Genomic DNA, 19,048 nt, shown 5'->3' on the forward strand with positions numbered 1-19,048 from the left:
GGGAGAGAGAGATATCTGTGGAGAGTTAAAACATAGATAAGAACGAAGCATTACCAGAGACAGCTGAATGATTGGAGTGTATTGAAGACTCAAGCAGCAGGGCTTCTCCTCCTCTCCTGTACTCTATGCATGCTAAACATAGACGTTTGTTCGGCTGCACTACCTTCATTCATATGCATTTCTTTCTGTGCATATGGTGATATGCATACTGACACTGTACAGTATGTTCACAATTCAGTGGTGAGGGGCAAAGTTATTCTCTGGTCCTCTCAACTCACTGTCTGTTTCTGTTTGCCAGACAAAGAATTCCCCTTTTTAGGTACTGTACAATGTGGGTTTTGTAGTGTGTGAGAATTAATTTGTCTTTGCATAATACCAACACTGCAAATGTGTGTATGAATATTGGTGTGTGTGCATGCGTGTGTCTTTACAGTGTGTGCGTGTGTCTTTACAGTGTGTGCGTGTTTCTGTACAGTGTGTGTGTGTGCATGTGTCTGTACAGTGTGTGTGTGTGTGTGTGTGCATGTGTCTTTACAGTGTGTGTGTGTGTGCATGTGTCTTTACTGTGTGTGTGTGTGTGTGTGTGCATGTGTCTGTACAATGTGTGTGTGTGTGTGCATGTGTCTTTACAGTGTGTGTGCATGTGTCTTTACATTGTGTGTGCGCGTGCATGTGTCTTTACAGTGTGTGTGTGTGTGCATGTGTCTTTACAGTGTGTGTGTGCGTGCGTGATGCTCCTGGTGTAAGGCTGTCTGGATGACTTCCCTCGCTCCCCTCGGCCAGGAGGGAGCCAATGACATTGAGACATTAGCCATCTCCCTGGCAACGGACATTTGCTGTCAGGCTACATCACAAGGTCACGCCGCTACCTCAGGAAAGTAAAAAAAATAAGAACTCTCTCCCTCCCCTTCTCTTTCCCTCTTTCTCCTCTCCCTCTCCCCTCCGTCCTTCTCCTTCCCAAATCTGTCTCCCAGCTCTCTCTCTCCCGTCCCTTGTCTCTCGCCCATCTGTCTCTCGTCCCTTTCTCCCTCCCTCCCCTCTCTCTCCCGCATCCTTCCTCCCCCTCCGCTTTACATCCATAGAGATGCATCTCAGAGTGGCATGTTAATTGTTTCCCATTGCGTGTGACTGAGAGGATGGAACAGATCACTGGCAGTTCATTCTGCTGGCTTGACTGCCTCAGTGATTGTGGCACACTGCTAAGGGATGAGGAGGGCTTGCTCTGAGATAAGCCTGGTGTGTGTTTGTGTGTGTGATCTTGAGTGTGTGTGTGATCTTGAGTGTGTGTGCAGGTGTGTGTGTAGGGCTCCTGGAGCAGTGCAGGCATGTGCATCCAACAGTTTTCGTGGTGATACACTTGTACACTCTTAGAACAAAAATCTAGAGACTAAAAGGCTTCTTTAGCGGTCCCCATAGGACAGGGGTCACCAACCTTTTCCGAGTTCAGATCACTTTCTGTGCCCAAAAGCAAGCCAAGCTCTACCGCTCAAGAGTTTTTTGAAATCATGACTTAAAAAACACAAGCTTATGCAACATTAACATAGATTATCACTGCATATTGGCTCTGCTTGAATTGCCCTGTCAACGTTGATATTTTCAGAATATTTAGAAATTATATTTCAAAATAATTTTAGGTAAATGATCACACTGGTAATAAATAATTTGTTGTATTACTTGTGAGGCACAGCTGAATGAATGAGCATAATAACATTTTACTGGACTGTTGGCCTGGATCTGATGGTCAGCCGGAGGGAGGGAGGGAGGGAGCAGCGATGAAACTGCCTCTCACTTCCTCCCTCTGCTGAGAAAAGGGGACACAGTCTTCAAGTTTATGGCGAAACTCAATTCGCAGTGCATTATTTCTGCCTCTTGCACCAATTCATGTTGTTACTCCTAGGACCAGAGAAAGTAAAATATTCCTCAATATTAAAAAAGACACAGCTGCTAATAATAACAACTCAAGCTTATTGGAACACTTTGCAATAGGCTACTCGTTCATTGTAACTGCAGTGCTGGTTGTAGTGTGAGTGGAAGTAGGGAGAAAATGCATTTTATGGCTTATAGTAGTGTTGACAGTCCTGAATAACAACTTAAACATGAATTTACTTCTAAAAACAGCAGCTCTTTGCTGTATTCATTTAGTCTCTTTAGTCAGGGTTTAAAAAGTTTTGAAATCTCACAGTGTCAACTTTGCTGTGCGCTCGAGGCTTCTTTTTACAGCCTATGGCGCGAGGAAATTTGCACAGGCATGGTGGTTTGAGATATATTTGTTCTCTGGGCCTGCCGAGTATCCAGATTTCTACCTTCAGACACATGAAATGGTTTGAAACGGTTACACTGACTTTGTGGTGTTAGGGCTACTGAATCAAGTAGGAATGCCAGGGCTGCTTTGTGGTGCTAGGGCTGCTGAATCAAGTAGAAATGCTAGGCCTGCTTTGTGGTGCTAGGGCTATTGAATCAAGTAGGAATGCTAGGGCTGCTTTGTGATGCTGTGGCTGCTGAATCAAGTAGGAATGCTAGGGCTGCTTTGTGATGCTGGGGCTGCTGAATCAAGTAGGAATGCTAGGGCTGCTTTGTGGTGCTAGGGCTGCTGAATCAAGTAGGAATGCTAGGGCTGCTTTGTGGTGCTAGGACTGCTGAATCAAGTAGGAATGCTAGGGCTGCTTTGTGGTGCTGGGGCTGCTGAATCAAGTAGGAATGCTAGGGCTGCTTTGTGGTGCTAGGGCTGCTGAATCAAGTAGGAATGCTAGGGCTGCTTTGTGGTGCTAGGGCTGCTGAAACAAATAGGAATGCTAGGCTTTATCGTTGTTGTTTTTTACAGAAATGTTTGGTGAACGACTACGAATGCCTCGGAGATCGAACAGTCGATCGCAATCAACTGGTTGGTGACCACTGCCATATGACAACCCTTTGAAGAATCCTTTTTGATTCCAAGTAGAAGACTTCTGAGTTCTATGTAGAACCATTTCCACAGAGTGCTCTACATGGGACCCAAAATGGTTCTACCTGGAACCAAAAAGGGTTGTACCTGGAACCAAAAAGGGTTGTACCTAGAACCAAAAATGGTTATCCTATGGGACCAGCAGTAGAACCCATTTCGAACCTTTTTTTCTACGTGTAGGGTAGAGTTGTGTCGATCAGTCGCGTGACAAGAAGTTTCCCTCCTTTTTAAGCGCCGCGCTCTCTTCGTGGGATACTGCTCAGCTCTGCCCCCTTTCAAGTGGAAGATGACTGAAGAGCATGGAGAGAAAGAAGAAGAGGACACACTATGCATTTTTCTGCCAGTGATTCACCAACCAGCATGTTGCATACCGCTGCTTAGGAATTCTATTAATGGCATCAGAATTTTCTCTTTATTTCTCTTCATTTGTATGTGATCAGGTTAATTCCTTGTGGTTTACATAAGCATTGTAAAGGATGGGATGAGTGCAGCATAGAAAACACACACTGATTTATTTCTCAAAGAGGATCATGTCAGAGTAATGCCTCGTCAATTTACCACTTAGTGACTTAATGCATCATGATGACTCACAGACATACTACTGTTCAGCTGAACAACAACTCTACTTGGGAATGGAACAATACCAGACGATGTGACCTGTGATAATGCTAGACTTGTTTTTGACACCGTCAGGGTTGGGGTCAGAATTGTTTCATTTCAAGCAGAAATTCTGGTGGAAATTCTTACATGCAAAATGTGGACAATAATTGTCAGTATTCTTTTCCCGTATCGCGCCTTCGTTGTCCCATGATATGGCCCCTAGCTGCCCACCTCCCCATCTCCTTCACCACCACACTATCAATCATTTAATAGGCCCGTTAATTGAGTGACAAAAAGCAGAGGGAAACATTTCCTTTATCCTCGGGGATTCTTATAGCGTCAGTAAACACCTCAGTCACTGAGCAGAGAGAGAGGATCAATAGAAATACAGATTATATATCACACCAGCACAGCAGCCACCGCATCCTTGTTTCATAGCTCTCCAAATTCTGTCTAGCTTGACTGTAGGCTATTTACCATCCACAGAGACGTTCCTTAAGCCCCAGGTTCCTGTAATATATTAAATGCAGCATATGATAATATCTGTTATTCCAGGTCGCACGCTGTCTATCTAAAGCCCTGACCACTAAAAACACTCAAATAAAATAGTAATGAGCGTTATTTCCATTGATCAATGTGTGATGGTCTGTCATTTGTCAGAGTGGCAAGGAGTGGGATGTAATAGCAAGCTGAACAGAGATGTAATGTAATAGCTAGCTGAACATAGCTGTAATGTAATAGCTAGCTGAACAGAGATGTAATGTAATAGCTTGCTGAACAGAGCTGTAATGTAATAGCTAGCTGAACAGAGCTGTAATGTAATAGCTAGCTGAACAGAGATGTAATGTAATAGCTAGCTGAACAGAGATGTTATGTAATAGCTAGCTGAACAGAGATGTAATGTAATAGCTTGCTGAACAGAGCTGTAATGTAATAGCTTGCTGAACAGAGATGTAATGTAATAGCTTGCTGAACATAGCTGTAATGTAATAGCTAGCTGAACAGAGATGTAATGTAATAGCTTGCTGAACAGAGGTGTAATGTAATAGCTTGCTGAGCAGAGCTGTAATGTAATAGCTTGCTGAACAGAGCTGTAATGTAAAAGCTTGCTGAACAGAGATGTAATGTAATAGCTAGCTGAACAGAGCTGTAATGTAATAGCTAGCTGAACAGAGCTGTACTGTAATAGCTAGCTGAACAGAGATGTAATGTAATAGCTAGCTGAACAGAGATGTAATGTAATAGCTAGCTGAACAGAGATGTAATGTAATAGCTAGCTGAACAGAGCTGTAATGTAATAGCTAGCTGAACAGAGATGTAATGTAATAGCTAGCTGAACAGAGATGTAATGTAATAGCTAGCTGAACAGAGCTGTAATGTAATAGCTAGCTGAACAGAGCTGTAATGTAATAGCTAGCTGAACAGAGATGTAATGTAATAGCTAGCTGAACAGAGATGTAATGTAATAGCTAGCTGAACAGAGATGTAATGTAATAGCTAGCTGAACAGAGCTGTAATGTAATAGCTAGCTGAACAGAGATGTAATGTAATAGCTAGCTGAACAGAGATGTAATGTAATAGCTAGCTGAACAGAGATGTAATGTAATAGCTAGCTGAACAGAGCTGTAATGTAATAGCTAGCTGAACAGAGCTGTAATGTAATAGCTAGCTGAACAGAGATGGCAACCAGGCTAAATGTGTGGTGCTTTTTTTTAATAATTCAAAAGGACACCGGTGTGTGTACTGTGTATGTACATGACATGTACAACTAATGTGTCCTTGAACCAGGAGTCACCTCATTGGACAGCAGCAGCCATATAAATGGCTCTCTGTGTGTTTAAGCGCTAACATTGTGCTAGCTAGTAGCAACACAGGCTAAGGCCACCCACCAGACAGCTAATGAATAATGCAGAAGGCTGGGTGGCTGCATTCTCCTGATTTCCTGGTTAAAATGAGAGGCGTTGGGAAGGGATGGGAGAGGAGACAGAGGGCCTTCCTATTGGTCATTGTCAGGTTACGAGCACCAGCGTCGTTCTGTTAATCTGTAAAGAGGTCAGAGCAGATTGGAGCGGCCCGGTCGTCTAGTAACAGTCATCATCACCCAGACAGATTAACATAATTCACAATTGAGATTCCGTGGTGGCGCAGAGAGGCAAAGTCAGGTCAGTGAAGTGGTGGAACCGATTAGTGGGGCTCATCGGCTGGAGATTCACATTTCGCTAGTCAGTATAAATGCCCAAGGTGTGCTTAATATGCACACTAGTGTGGATAATGAAATCTAGCCAGAACACAATCTCATTACTCTCCCCTATATGATTCTCTCTCTCTCTCTCCTACTCTCTCTCTCTCTCTCTCTCTCTCTCTCTCTCTCTCTCTCTCTCTCTCTCTCTCTCTCTCAGAGCCAGTACTTTACATTAAACATCAGCAAGAGAATGGATTGCTATTGAGATGAACACAGTGCTCTCTGATGCATTTACTTGCCATTGTTCAGACCCCCCAGTGGTGCTGGTCCGTGTTGTGTGGCAGGCTGCTCAGTGTGGTGCCAATGTCACAGGAACACGTTGTCACCTCGTAGACATCATCAGTGGCTCTTGTACGGAACAAAGTCATGCTCTGTGTGTGCACTGAATCTAACGTACATGAGTTCAAACAACCGTTGATATGTAGGGCTTTCAGCTAAGACAAATATATGTTGGCGCACACACATGCACATACACACATATGCACACACACACACAGTACAGTATATGGGTCATTCCACCAATTCGGTGCCTTTTGAGAAGTGTAACCTAATTTTAACATTCTATCATAAAGAGCACATGTTCAACTTCATAAAAACACGTTTTCCCATCTCAAAAGGTAAAAAAAGAATAATACGTGCCTAGTAAGTGCCAAATAAAGTAACAGGGATGACGAGTTCATCCTAAATCAAATAAAATCAAATGAAATTTGCCATCTGCGCCGAATACAACGGGTTTAGACTTTAACTCTGCGTTGTTAGGAAAGGCTCGTAAGCAAACATTTCACTGTAAATATTTAAGTTACACAAAAGGAGTCAAATACAAATAGCAATGAATCCCCTTGCAACAAGGGGGAATGGAAGCTTGTTTTGTGCAACAGGGTGTGGTAATTGAATGTAATCCATGGGTAACAGTGTTCTGCTCAGCCCACTCATTTTTCCACCACAAAACACTAGAAATGGACAAAAAGAGTAGAGCCAGCTCACCTGCTTTTACACTAGACATTACTATTAGATGTTCAATGTTCCTTTTTACATTTAAAAAAAAAAAAGAAATAGGTTCCCCATATTAAAACGAGAGTTCAGTTCACGTAACAGGGTTGACCTTAAAAAGAGCGACGGACGTATGTGAATCACATGAAATAGATCATCTTCACAGATGACTTTCTCAAAGCAACAAAATAGCAAGGGCTTTACAATGATGGTGAAAAGGAGGAGAAATATTGGGGTCAAGTGGGTTAAAATCTTCTTAGAAGTCACAGATGGTGCAGTATTTTGGCAGTTTAGCTTTATTCCTATAGAACATTAGGTTGATTTCATTCTACATGTGTTCTATATTAAAAGGCACTTCATTTAATTTAAGAGGCTTTTAAAAATCAATATTGGTGCACAATTTCTACTTAAAATATCAAAGGTACTCAAAAGGCACTCATTTCGTGGAACAACCCAGATGAAGTGGCTGTGTTTGGGTCCTATCCTGCTCTGCAGTGTCTGATTGCTTTGAGCATAAAAGCATTAATTGTGCTCACTACCAAGCCATTAAACCTGGCTGTGATCTCAGCTTTAAGTGCGGCGGAATCTGAGAGTGTGTGGCGTTGAATTATTCACCTCCCCCTCTCTTTCTCTCCTTCTCTCGCTCTCTCCTCTTTTTCTCAATCGCTCACCTGTTCTCTCCTCTCTCTAGTGCTCTCTTTCTCTCCTTGCTGCTTTCACTCCCTCTCCCCTCTCTCTACCTCCAGTCCTGTCAGCCCCGGGGCTAGGCTTCACCATCATTTATTAATACCCGGCTTATACAGTACAAAGCACATCTCCGCCAAGCCTGCCTTCCTGCCTGCCTGCCACTAGAGCATCATATGGCACACGGTACTGCACAAGCACCCCCTAGGAAACAGGCAGGGAACCCAGTGTCCACACACACTGACACACACATGCTTACTCTGCAGGAAAATTCCTTTGGAAAGGACAGGCTGCATCAATCTCACGGTTATAAGATCCTCTAGTTGTGTAGCTGCTCTTGTGGTCAGTCAAGGGCCATTTTGATCTTGTCGGTCCGGATTGTTGCTTGAAATGGAGCAAAGCATTATCTTATGATTGTTGTGATTACATGTATTGTCATTATTGTTATCATGCCCCATGTTGTGGAAGTATTTGGTACAGTGTAACAGCTGTATGTGCAGCAGTAGATTTACCAAGCGCTGTTAGCCAGTCTGTCTGGGTTGTAGACTTTCAGCTCACGTCCCGCTGCCACGCTGTTGAAATATGAAAAGACTCAGCTAGTGTTCTGATTGCTGGATGTTTCACTTCCTCAATATAGACGAGGAGGGAGGGGAGAAGCCAGCTAGTTAGCTGGGCGGTGATATTATGTTCTGAACATTTTTCATGGAGATTTCCCTTGATCTCCTGCTCTGGCTGTGGTCAGGAGAAAGGGTCATGGAAAGGACTAATGTCCTTTTGTGTATAAACCGGGGGGTTGACTGTTGAGTAAATAAAATGACCAACGTAAAGAGGAAGTTGTGGGAGCTGCTGACACAGACGTATTAACGGTGTGTAGAGGCAGTGGAATTGGAGACACTCCAGAGGTGATAGAAAGTGTATGAGAGGACAATTGTCAAAGTTATAGCGTTTATAGTTTAGAGTCCCGTGTGTCTCAGTTGGTAAAGCATGGCACTTGCAATGCAAGGGTTTGATTCCCACGGGAACCAGTACGAAAAAGCCCCAAAATGTCTGCACTCAGTGTGTGCTAAATGACTAAGATGTAGATTGTATTTATGATTGGTTGATAAAGTGATTATTTTCAGTATGTAAAACTAAGGGGAACAATAAAAAAAATAGTATAGTTTGTCTTAAGTATTTTTCATTTGGCCACTAAGAAAATAGAAGGGGAAGTATCCTACAGTAGGGGAAGTATTGTGCCCATACTACATTATACTGTTCCCTACAGTAGGATAAGTATTGTTCCCATACTGCATTATACTGTTCCCTACAGTAGGGGAAGTATTGTGCCCATACTACATTATACTGTTCCCTACAGTAGGATAAGTATTGTTCCCATACTGCATTATACTGTTCCCTACAGTAGGGGAAGTATTGTGCCCATACTACATTATACTGTTCCCTACAGTAGGGGAAGTATCCTACAGTAGGGGAAGTATTGTTCCCATACTACATTATACTGTTCCCTACAGTAGGGGAAGTATTGTTCCCATACTGCATTATACTGTTCCCTACAGTAGGATAAGTATTGTTCCCATACTACATTATACTGTTCCCTACAGTAGGGGAGGTATTGTTCCCATACTACATTATACTGTTCCCTACAGTAGGGGAGGTATTGTTCCCATACTACATTATACTGTTCCCTACAGTAGGGGAGGTATTGTTCCCATACTATATTTTACTGTTCCCTACAGTAGGGGAGGTATTGTTCCCATACTACATTATACTGTTCCCTACAGTAGGGAAGGTATTGTGCCCATACTGCATTATACTGTTCCCTACAGTAGGGGAGGTATTGTGCTCACACTGCATTCTTCTGTACATGACTACATCCCAAACGCCTGTGAGCTGTTGCCCACTCTTATGGATGAGTTCACACTGGTCAGTGATGCACGGTCACCATAGGGAGGCAGCATCAGACAACAAAGCATGCTTTTCATACAGTAGTGCCAAGGCTAGGCCCAAACCGACTGTGTGTGTGTGTGTGTGTGTGTGTGTTGGTGGGCTGACTGAACTCTTGACTACAGACTGTCCCCCAAAGGCGCCCCTCACAGCTATAAATAGCTCTTCATATGGCGTTCAGTGAGCGGGTGGAGGAGGACTGTAGAGACTGAAAGGATTGAGATTGGAGGTGTAGTTCTATAGAACAGAGGCCAGTGGGAGTTTATTGGCCTGATGCAGTAACGGGAAAATCAGGAAGTGTGTATGTGTGGTGTGTGTGTGCTTCAGTGTGTGTGAGTCTGGATAGCAGTGCTGGAACCGCCTGCTGTTATGACGCTATGTTTTTCTTGGTGAGCGTGAGGAATGTTTATGTAGGAGAGAAACTGGCCTCTCTCCCCAATCGCTCAGCGCCATCTTCAGGTCACATCAACAGTGAATAACATTACTGTAACAAGATACAGTACCTTCTGGCTCCCTGAGATATTGTCCTTAATTCTATTCAAAAACATTATATTCCAGATGTGTGGCTTTGGTATTGGACTGTGTGTTGAATTGGTGATCCATCATGGCTCTAACATAGGCCAGTTTCCTCGGGTTACAGAGATATTGCATAGGCACTAGGCAGCAGGGTAATCACATGGAGGTTACATGCTGGGTTTATTTACTGCTGATGTATAAATATGGCTAGCCAGGCGATGGGGTTTATAGATAAAAAAAATAAAAAAAGTACATTAATGGAGCAATCTCGTGGTTAAGGATGTCCAGCCCATCCTCAGATAAACAGTAGATTGCAGTAATGTGTTAGCTATTACACATGTGTGATAAAGGAAAGACCACCGTGATAAATCCAGGAAGTGTTGCAAAGAGTAGAGGCCATACATAAACATTACTACAATCAATCATAGGGAAATGAGGATTTATCCTCACAACAAGGACCTATAGGTTGGAAGATGAACAATAAGCCTATATGCTTTTATGAAAAGCCAAGGTTTTTAAAAGACAAATTATACGTTTTTTTTCCCTTACCTACTGTATGTAGAAATCTGTAAGTCACATTTGACTAATTTGTAGTTTCCGTGTATTTCAGTTACCCTAGTTATCAAGTAACTACATGCTATAACAGCAACATATTGGAAAGTATTTCCAGAAATCTCTGGCCAAGATCTCTGGCCAACAACTTTGCCATGTTACTTAATTGTACTTGACAGCTCCGAACAGGGTACTCTGCTGTAGGACTATGACTGATGTTGTCTTTGTGTGTTCTCTGTCCCTACAGTGAGCACCTGTCGTGCTCCTTCACCTTCTTCCTGCATGGGGAGAGTAACGTGTGCACCAGCGTAGAAGTCGCCCAGCACCAGCCTGCCTACCACATCACTGACGACCACACCCGCCTGGCCCAGATCTCCTCAGCCCCTGTACAAGGTGAGATACTCAGGGAGGACAGAGAGACATAGGAGCCCACCAACCACTGGATGTCTTTATCTGCCTCTGTTTTAGCCTGAGCATCACTGTTATAACTATGTGTAGTCAAATCTCTGAAATCCAACATGACAATGGTCCTTTCCGATATACTGTACCTCTGTAGTCCATCTATCTGACTCTCTGTCTGTCTGGCCATCCTTCCACCTGTTACCTGTGCAGTGATCCTGAGTCCGTATGGTCTGGCGGGCTCCCTGACTGGCCAAGCCTATAAGATGAGTGACCCAGCTGTAAGAAAACTGATGGAGGAGTGGAGCTACTTCTACCCCATGGTGCTTCAGCGCCACAGAGAAGGGGGCGCAGGCACGGGGGGCATGGGCGCTGAGAGGGAGGGCACTGACCGACCATATGACCCACACAGCCATGTGGCCGTTGAGGTCATCGTAGGTAAGTACGGTGACACTCAAAAAACTGTTGCCACCTTTGCTTGTAACTGAATGGACACACTTTGGTGTTTATATAGACACTGTATATGAATAATATGCTATAGGTGAGAATAGGCTATTGGTCAAGAGTATTTTTATTGTGTTACTGAAATGTACTATCGTTATCAGACCAAAAGAGGGAACAAGAGGAAACAACAGCGATTTTAGTCTCAGCTTAAATTAGCCATTGTCTGTATGAGGATAAATAGTATGTGTGGTTAATAAGTGGTGGATCCAGAGTTCTTAAGGGACGAGTGTTGTCTCTCAGGGTGCATTGAGGTAAGGAGTAAAGAGGAGGAAAGGGGAGGAAAGACTAGGGGAGAGGAGGGGAGGAAAGACTAGGGGATAGGAGGGGGAAAGACTAGGGGATAGGAGGGGAGGAAATACTAGTGGAGAGGAGGGGATGAAAGACTAGGGGATATGAGGGGGAAAGACTAGGGGAGAGGAGGGGAGGAAAGACTAGAGGAGAGGAGGGGAGGAAAGACTAGCGGAGAGGATAGGAGGAAAGACTAGGGGATAGGAGGGGAGGAAAGACTATAGGAGGGGAGGAAAGACTAGAGGAGAGGAGGGGAGGAAAGACTAGGGGAGAGGAGAGGAGGAAAGACTATAGGAGGGGAGGAAAGACTAGAGGAGAGGAGGTGAGGAAAGACTAGGGGAGAGGAGGGGAGGAAAGACTAGGGGAGAGGAGGGGAGGAAAGACTAGGGGAGAGGATGCGAGGAAAGACTAGAGGAGGTGAGGAAAGACTAGGGGATAGGAGGGGAGGAAAGACTAGGGGAGAGGAGGGGAGGAAAGACTAGAGGGGAGGAAAGACTAGAGGAGAGGAGGGGGGAGACTAGGGGATAGGAGGGGGGATAGACTAGGGGAAAGGGGGGAGACTAGGGGATAGGAGTGGAGGAAAGACTAGGGGATAGGAGGGGAGGAAAGACTAGGGGATAGGAGGGGAGAAAAGACTAGGGGATAGGAGGGGAGGAAAGACTAGGGGAGAGGAGAGGAGGAAAGACTAGGGGATAGGAGAGGAGGAAAGACTAGGAGATAGGAGGGGAGGAAAGACTAGAGGAGAGGAGGGGAGGAAAGACTAGAGGAGAGGAGGGGAGAAAAGACTAGGGGATATGAGGGGGAAAGACTAGGGGAGAGGATAGGAGGAAAGACTAGGGGATAGGAGGGGAGGAAAGACTATAGGAGGGGAGGAAAGACTAGAGGAGAGGAGGGGAGGAAAGACTTGGGGAGAGGAGAGGAGGAAAGACTATAGGAGGGGAGGAAAGACTAGAGGAGAGGAGGGGAGGAAAGACTAGGGGAGAGGAGGGGAGGAAAGACTAGGGGAGAGGAGGAGAGGAAAGACTAGAGGAGAGGAGGCGAGGAAAGACTAGAGGAGGTGAGGAAAGACTAGGGGATAGGAGGGGAGGAAAGACTAGGGGAGAGGAGGGGATGAAAGAGGAGAGGAGGGGAGGGGAGGGGGGGAAAGACTAGGGGATAGGAGGGGAGGAAAGACTAGGGAATAGGAGGGGGGGAAAGACTAGGGGATAGGAGGGGAGGAAAGACTAGGGGATAGGAGGGGAGGAAAGACTAGGGGATAGGAGAGGAGGAAAGACTAGGAAAAGAGGAGAGGAGGAAAGACCAGGGAATAGGAGGGGAGGAAAGACTAGGGGAGAGGAGGGGAGGAAAGACTAGTGGAGAGGAGGGGAGGAAAGACTAGGGGATAGGAGTGGAGGAAAGACTAGAGGAGAGGAGGGGGAGAAAGACTAGGGGATAGGAGGGGAGGTAAGACTAGGGGATAGGAGGGGAGCAAAGACTAGTGGAGAGGAGGGAAGGAAAGACTAGGGAAGAGGAGAGGAGGTGAGGAAAGACTAGGGGATAGGAGGGGGAAAGACTAGGGGAAGGAGGGGAGGAAAGACTAAGGGATAGGAGGGGAGGAAAGACTAGTGGAGAGGAGGGGATGAAAGACTAGGGGATAGGAGGGGAGGAAAGACTAGAGGAGAGGAGGGGGGAAGACTAGGGGATAGGAGGGGAGGAAAGACTAGAGGAGAGGAGGGGAGGAAAGACTAGAGGAGGGGAGGAAAGACTAGGGGATAGGAGGGGGAAAGACTAGGGGATAGGAGGGGTAAAGACTAGGGGAAGGAGGGGAGGAAAGACTAGTGGAGAGGAGAGGAGGAAAGACTACGAGAGAGGAGAGGAGGAAAGACTAGGGAATAGGAGGGGAGGAAAGACTAGAGGAGGGGAGGAAAGACTAGGGGAGAGGAGAGGAGGAAAGAGGAGAGGAAGGGAGGAAAGACTAGAGGAGAGGAGGAAAGGGGAGAGGAGATAAAATGAAAGGAGAAGAGAAGCCAGGGGAGTAAAGGAGAGGAGACTTCAAGGAAGCTCCAGGAAGTGACAGACACACAGCACCATCTAATCAACCCATTGACTGGCTGCCTGACCCCTCATCATTGATTAGGACTGCTTGGAATCAGACCTCCCTAAGCCCCAGCACCAGCCAGCAACTGTAGGCCATGCAAGGATAAGCTAATGCAATGCAGCCCTGGGTGTATAGGCTACAGGAAAAGTATGTGACGTGTATAGGTGTGAGTGTTTGGAGGGATTTAAACTAAACTCTTTCGTCTTCTTGTAGGTGGTGTGAGGATGATCTACCCAGCAGCCTTTGTGCTGGTTGCCCAAGGCGACCTGCCTGTGGAGGAGCCCCCACCTGCACCGGGAGCCCAGGGTGGCAGCAGAGACCCATCTCACTGCAGCATTCCCCTCACACCCCCCACTTCACCTGAACAGCCCTGCTCAGGTACTGAAACACACACACAAGACACACGCACGCACACACACCATGACACGCAGGTGCTCACACATACTGTACACACATGCTCATGTCCGTATACATTTACACTTAAATAGACATAGAGCACATACTCAAACACCCACCCATGCAAGCACGCACGCACACACACACACACACGCACACGCACACGCACACACACACACACACACACACACACCATGTCACCACCAAAAACTCCAGAAATTCACCCTAAATAATTGCATTCCCAGAACGAATAACATAATCTCTGAATCAGCGCTATTTACTCAACAAAACAACTCAATACTGCAATCCATGACTCAACTCTAAATGCAATACAATCCATATAATTGTCCTCATTACTCAATCCATACGCTTCATATGAAATAACGCACAGAAGAAGTTACTATATTGATTACTGTGTGTATTATGGAGTCCTCATCTAGGACAAAGTCTTTGAGAATTGGGCTGCACATACAGATATTTTGCTGAAGATGTAAGACCTCAGACAAATGAGATTGGTTTGTAACTCACTGAAACTGAATCCTCAGCATCCTAATCCACATTCAATTAAGTCTGCTTAATGAAAGTCTTACAAATTAGGAGATAAAACAGCTGATACAAACAAACAAACACCGCTATAGCTGCAGAGTAAATCTTGAGTGTCTTATTACAATTTTTCAATGGCTGAAGAGTCCTAGTAAAGTGTCTCCTGCTATGCACTATTAAAACATCCACCCACAGCCTTGCCCAAGGGAGCAAACTCCACTGAATGTCATCTGTTGTTTATTTCAGCGGACAGTGGCTTTGTGACAACGGTGTCCAGCGTCCTCCCTGCCCAGGAGAGTGCCATGGGGGTCACCAACAGCCCAAAGCATTCTGGGAAGAAACTGACCAATCAGGTGGTGCATCAGGCGTGGAAGGAGTGTTATCTTAACCAACTGCAACACAAGTGAGTGTCCAGATTGCCTGCTGGCTAACTGAGGCCCAGATCCAGGCAAAGCACTATTTATCTTCTGGCATCTGCTGTGGGATTGTTATTGTTGATGTGCGGTGACACGACTGGCGCCCTCACACCTCTCTGTGTGCCCATAGATACAGTGGGCCCAGTAGCGTGACGCCAAAGAAGGAGGCACCAAATGGGGTGCCCACCTGGGACTTCACCGACCCAGAGGAGAGGGCACCATGCAGCTGCTCCAGGTTGGCATGGGGGTTGGCATCTGGGGGTAGTGCCCCAGCCGTTTAGCACGGCAGCATGGCACCAGCCAGCTAGACATCTGGGCTTCATTTTTAGGCTTTTAACCGAAAGTCTAGTGCTACTTATGTGGAGCATATTGAAATAGATTGTGTAGAAATAATGTGAACATGGTGAAAATATATATATTTGTCTTCTGAATGTTGGTATTTTTTATATGATATGATTCAGATATGTTGAACGTGTACAATACGGGTTGAACGTGTACAATATACGAAAAGTTTTAAAAACAGCATCCTCACCTGCCACTCTAGTTCTGTCTGCCATCTGATCCTGTTTCTCTTCCTGAAGGTTAAAGCAGCAGAAACAGCAGCAGCAGACCAACACCTCCTCTGCCAACCCTCCGTCTGGTGCCAACCCCACCCCCTCCTCTGGCCCGGCCCTCCCCCCTCCCTCCCTGCCCAAGCACAAGGCCACGGACAAACCCGAGAAAGCCGACAAACAGCCGAAGAGAGCCGCCGCCATGACCCCCTTCCACCACCGCCTCTCTGTGGGCCAGGAGGCCTGCCTGGAACAAGACTCATCTGGAGGGTCCCAGCTCGGCCTAGTCAGCCTGGACCCTCCACTGGATCCCATGCCCAGCTGCAAGTACCCCAAGCCCCTCTCCGCCGGCAGGAAAGCTCCAGAGTCCCTGCTCCACTCCCCTGTCTCCCCATTACCCCCCACGCTCAGCCCTCATCCACGGGGGGGGCAGGACCCTGAGGTACTGAACACCTCTTTGGGCATGGCCCCCTTTCCGGATGGGGCGTCAGGGATGGGGGGGATGGAACCCAGTGAGACGGCTCTGTATGCAGCCCCTCTGGGGCCCAGGGAGAGGGAGGCTGGGGCAGGCTGGTGGAGAGGCTTCAGGACTCCCAGGGCTGATAAGGCTGGGTTCAGGCCTCCAGAGCTCCCCAGTGACAGAGTGGAAGTAAAGACAGAGACGCAGGCCACTGAGGGAGTTGCACTGAAGAGGTGAGAGAGAGTGAGATTCATAGTGCATTAATTACTCATTCAAAGACACACATACGCACAGACTTGATCACTCTAAGTTTCCTTTCTTATTTCCTTCCAGACTATTCATGCAGACACAGAAGCGCTTCAAGATCTCGGAGGAGTGTGTTAGGGCACACATCCAGACCCTGGGTCTCCTGCATCAGCCTGGGGACCCCGGGGATGACCCCTACGACTTCAAGGAGGGAGACATCGAGTACAGCTTCCCCACCTCCAAGAGACTGAAGGGCCAGGGCAGAGACCCCAACAAAAGAGGCCCCAAAGTAAGGCTCTTGTTACCAGTGAAAGTTCCATTTGTTGATTGACACCCAAGCTAGAAAGGGCGAATAAATTAAATACAGTGTGTCTGTCTTCCAGGGAGAGGAGATCAGCAACGGTGCACTGCCTGATGGGAAAGACGCCATGTCCATCTTTAGCTCTGCTCCCAAAGCTGGTGAGGAATACAAATTCTATTCTAAATGAAAAATGTTCCCCAACACATTGATCATAGTGTGTGTTCTGAGCGTTGTCTTTGATGGTCTTGTTTGTGCGTTTCTAGATGATGACTCACCGCAGGAGGATGATGCGGCGGCCAAAGCCCAAAACCCTTCTCTAACCAGGGAGACTGATCTGGTGGTCCTCATCTCAGACCTGGAGAACATCTTCGACGAGGATGAGGAGGAACTTAGGGTGAGAAACATTCTAAGAATTACTGCATGTCTAAAATCTGTTCCATTTTCATTCCCGCTTTACACAAAATGTAATACACTCAACATCACAATAATACATAATATATATTATTTAGCAAACACTTTTATCCAAGGCTACTTACATCTGTGTTTTATAATAATATATAGACTGCTTGCCCCAACCAGCACACAGCCAGGGTCCTGGTATCAGGAAGTGAAGATCGGAGGGAAGGGAGGGTGGCTGTGCCCTATCCTTCAAGTGAGTCCAGATTTACATGTATACGTGATTTGTTTGTTATCTTATGCATGTTATCTTAGCTGAGTTTAGCGTGACCTGGGAAAAATCATCTGTTTTTTCTACTCCTTCTCTCACATCATCACTCTATGTCTCTCTTATCTCTCGCTGTCCGTCTCTCGCTGTCCATCTCTCTCTCTCTCTCTCTCTCTCTCTCTCTCTCTCTCTCTTTCTCTCTCTCTCGCTCCACCCCTCATCTCCTCCCCCCATCTCTCTCTCTCTCTCCATTCAGCAGTAGCAGACCTCCAGCGGATGTTTCCCACACCCCCTTCCCTGGAGCAGCACCCGGCCTTCTCCCCCATCATGACATACCGCGACACCCCCAGCCAGGAGCCCCCAGCCCCCTCGGTGGGCTCTGACCACCCCCTGGGCCCCCTGTCCTCCACCCAGCTCCAGGAGTACCGGATGGAGGTGGAAGAGGGCATGGCCAGTCCCAAACCTGAGGACATCAAGGTGAGGCATCACAGAAGCAATGGGAATGGACAGGATTAAGTCTGTAGTATGTGCAGAAAGACTACTGTAGATTACAGACAATTATGTTTTACTTTACCATGTTAAAAAAGAATATGTTTGACTTTGTATAGTGAGATGAGTCCCATGAAAAGTGACACCATGTAATCTATTGATGTTGTCAAATTGGTAGATATGGTTAGTGGTATGGTTAGTGATAGAATGGTGAAAAGGCTTAAAGGCCCAGTGCAGTCCAAATTCAGTTTTCCTGTTTTTGTATCATATTGTACAACAGGTGATGAAACTAACGCTTAAAGTGTGATTTTTTTTACCAGTGTTATTTCCTTATAGTTGCTGGTTGAAAATATAATCTACACAGGACCTTCTAATCAGCAGGTTTGCATGGGCGGGAATTTCGGCTTTCCATGGTGACATCACCATGTGGTATATTAGTTAATAAACCAATAACAAAGAGTTCCAAACCTCTCCCCAAATAACATCTAATTTTCAGTTTTGCCTCACCCCTTAGACCACTCCCAGACAGTCTTATCAAAATTATTGTTTGAGAAAAAGTTATTTGCTAAAAAAACTATTTTTTCCCATTTTTATGGAAAAATTGGAAAAAAAGGTACTTACAGGTTACCCATAAATTATATCTGCATTGGGCCTTTAAAATAAAGTAGCTACAGGGCACTATGCAGCCTACCAGTCTTAATGTAAACCTTACTGCCTGGTTTGATCTTATCTGATGTTGCTGTAGCATGTTTATACTGTACCTGCTGACCTGGCCTGCTAGGGGACTTACTGGTATGTGGAACCAAATACCTGAACCTCTCAATACACCTCAAATCTCACACAGCCTGTTTGAACTCATGACAGTGTTAATTACGTGCTAATTGTCTCTCATTGTGACCTGTTACTGTGAGGACCCATTTGCAATGAGCTCTCCTTCCCCATCCCCCTCTTCAGGACTTCTCATTTGTGTACCGTGTCCCCTCCGTCCAGCCACAGATGGGCTGCTCCATGTTTGCTCCGCTGCGGACCCTCCCCAGCCAGTGTCTGCCCCCCCTCAAGTTGCCTGACCAGTGTTACTACCGGCCTTCCTGGGCCCTGTTGCCCAAGATGGAGCACTACTCCTCCCTGCCGCCCTCTCATCACACCCCATTCATCAGAGATGGATATGTGTAAGTACTGTACCAGTTCTATTAAAGGTGGATGGATGTTCATAAAATATGTATTAAGCGTTACCATACTAAATTTACA

The 19,048-nt window shown here is 46.0% G+C and overlaps 1 protein-coding gene across 7 annotated transcripts in view; it reads left to right on the forward strand.

The window, feature by feature from the left end:
* Positions 1–19,048, forward strand: part of LOC110509342 (mediator of RNA polymerase II transcription subunit 13-like) — a 106,325-nt gene that overhangs the window by 73,174 nt on the left and 14,103 nt on the right. For 3 of the 7 annotated variants that reach the window (XM_036967288.1, XM_036967295.1, XM_036967294.1), the window contains 12 exons: positions 10,714–10,859; positions 11,079–11,303; positions 13,948–14,112; positions 14,920–15,076; positions 15,220–15,324; positions 15,671–16,333; positions 16,434–16,635; positions 16,730–16,805; positions 16,911–17,041; positions 17,209–17,299; positions 17,568–17,788; positions 18,755–18,969. In XM_036967288.1, the coding sequence (XP_036823183.1) occupies positions 10,714–10,859; positions 11,079–11,303; positions 13,948–14,112; positions 14,920–15,076; positions 15,220–15,324; positions 15,671–16,333; positions 16,434–16,635; positions 16,730–16,805; positions 16,911–17,041; positions 17,209–17,299; positions 17,568–17,788; positions 18,755–18,969 (2,397 nt within the window). The remainder of the gene's footprint in view (positions 1–10,713; positions 10,860–11,078; positions 11,304–13,947; positions 14,113–14,919; positions 15,077–15,219; positions 15,325–15,670; positions 16,334–16,433; positions 16,636–16,729; positions 16,806–16,910; positions 17,042–17,208; positions 17,300–17,567; positions 17,789–18,754; positions 18,970–19,048) is intronic. The other 4 variants (XM_036967293.1, XM_036967290.1, XM_036967291.1 and 1 more) reach the window with 4 other exon arrangements.

The sequence above is a fragment of the Oncorhynchus mykiss genome, chromosome Y (genome assembly GCF_013265735.2).
Source record: "Oncorhynchus mykiss isolate Arlee chromosome Y, USDA_OmykA_1.1, whole genome shotgun sequence".
NCBI classification, from domain to species: domain Eukaryota; kingdom Metazoa; phylum Chordata; class Actinopteri; order Salmoniformes; family Salmonidae; genus Oncorhynchus; species Oncorhynchus mykiss.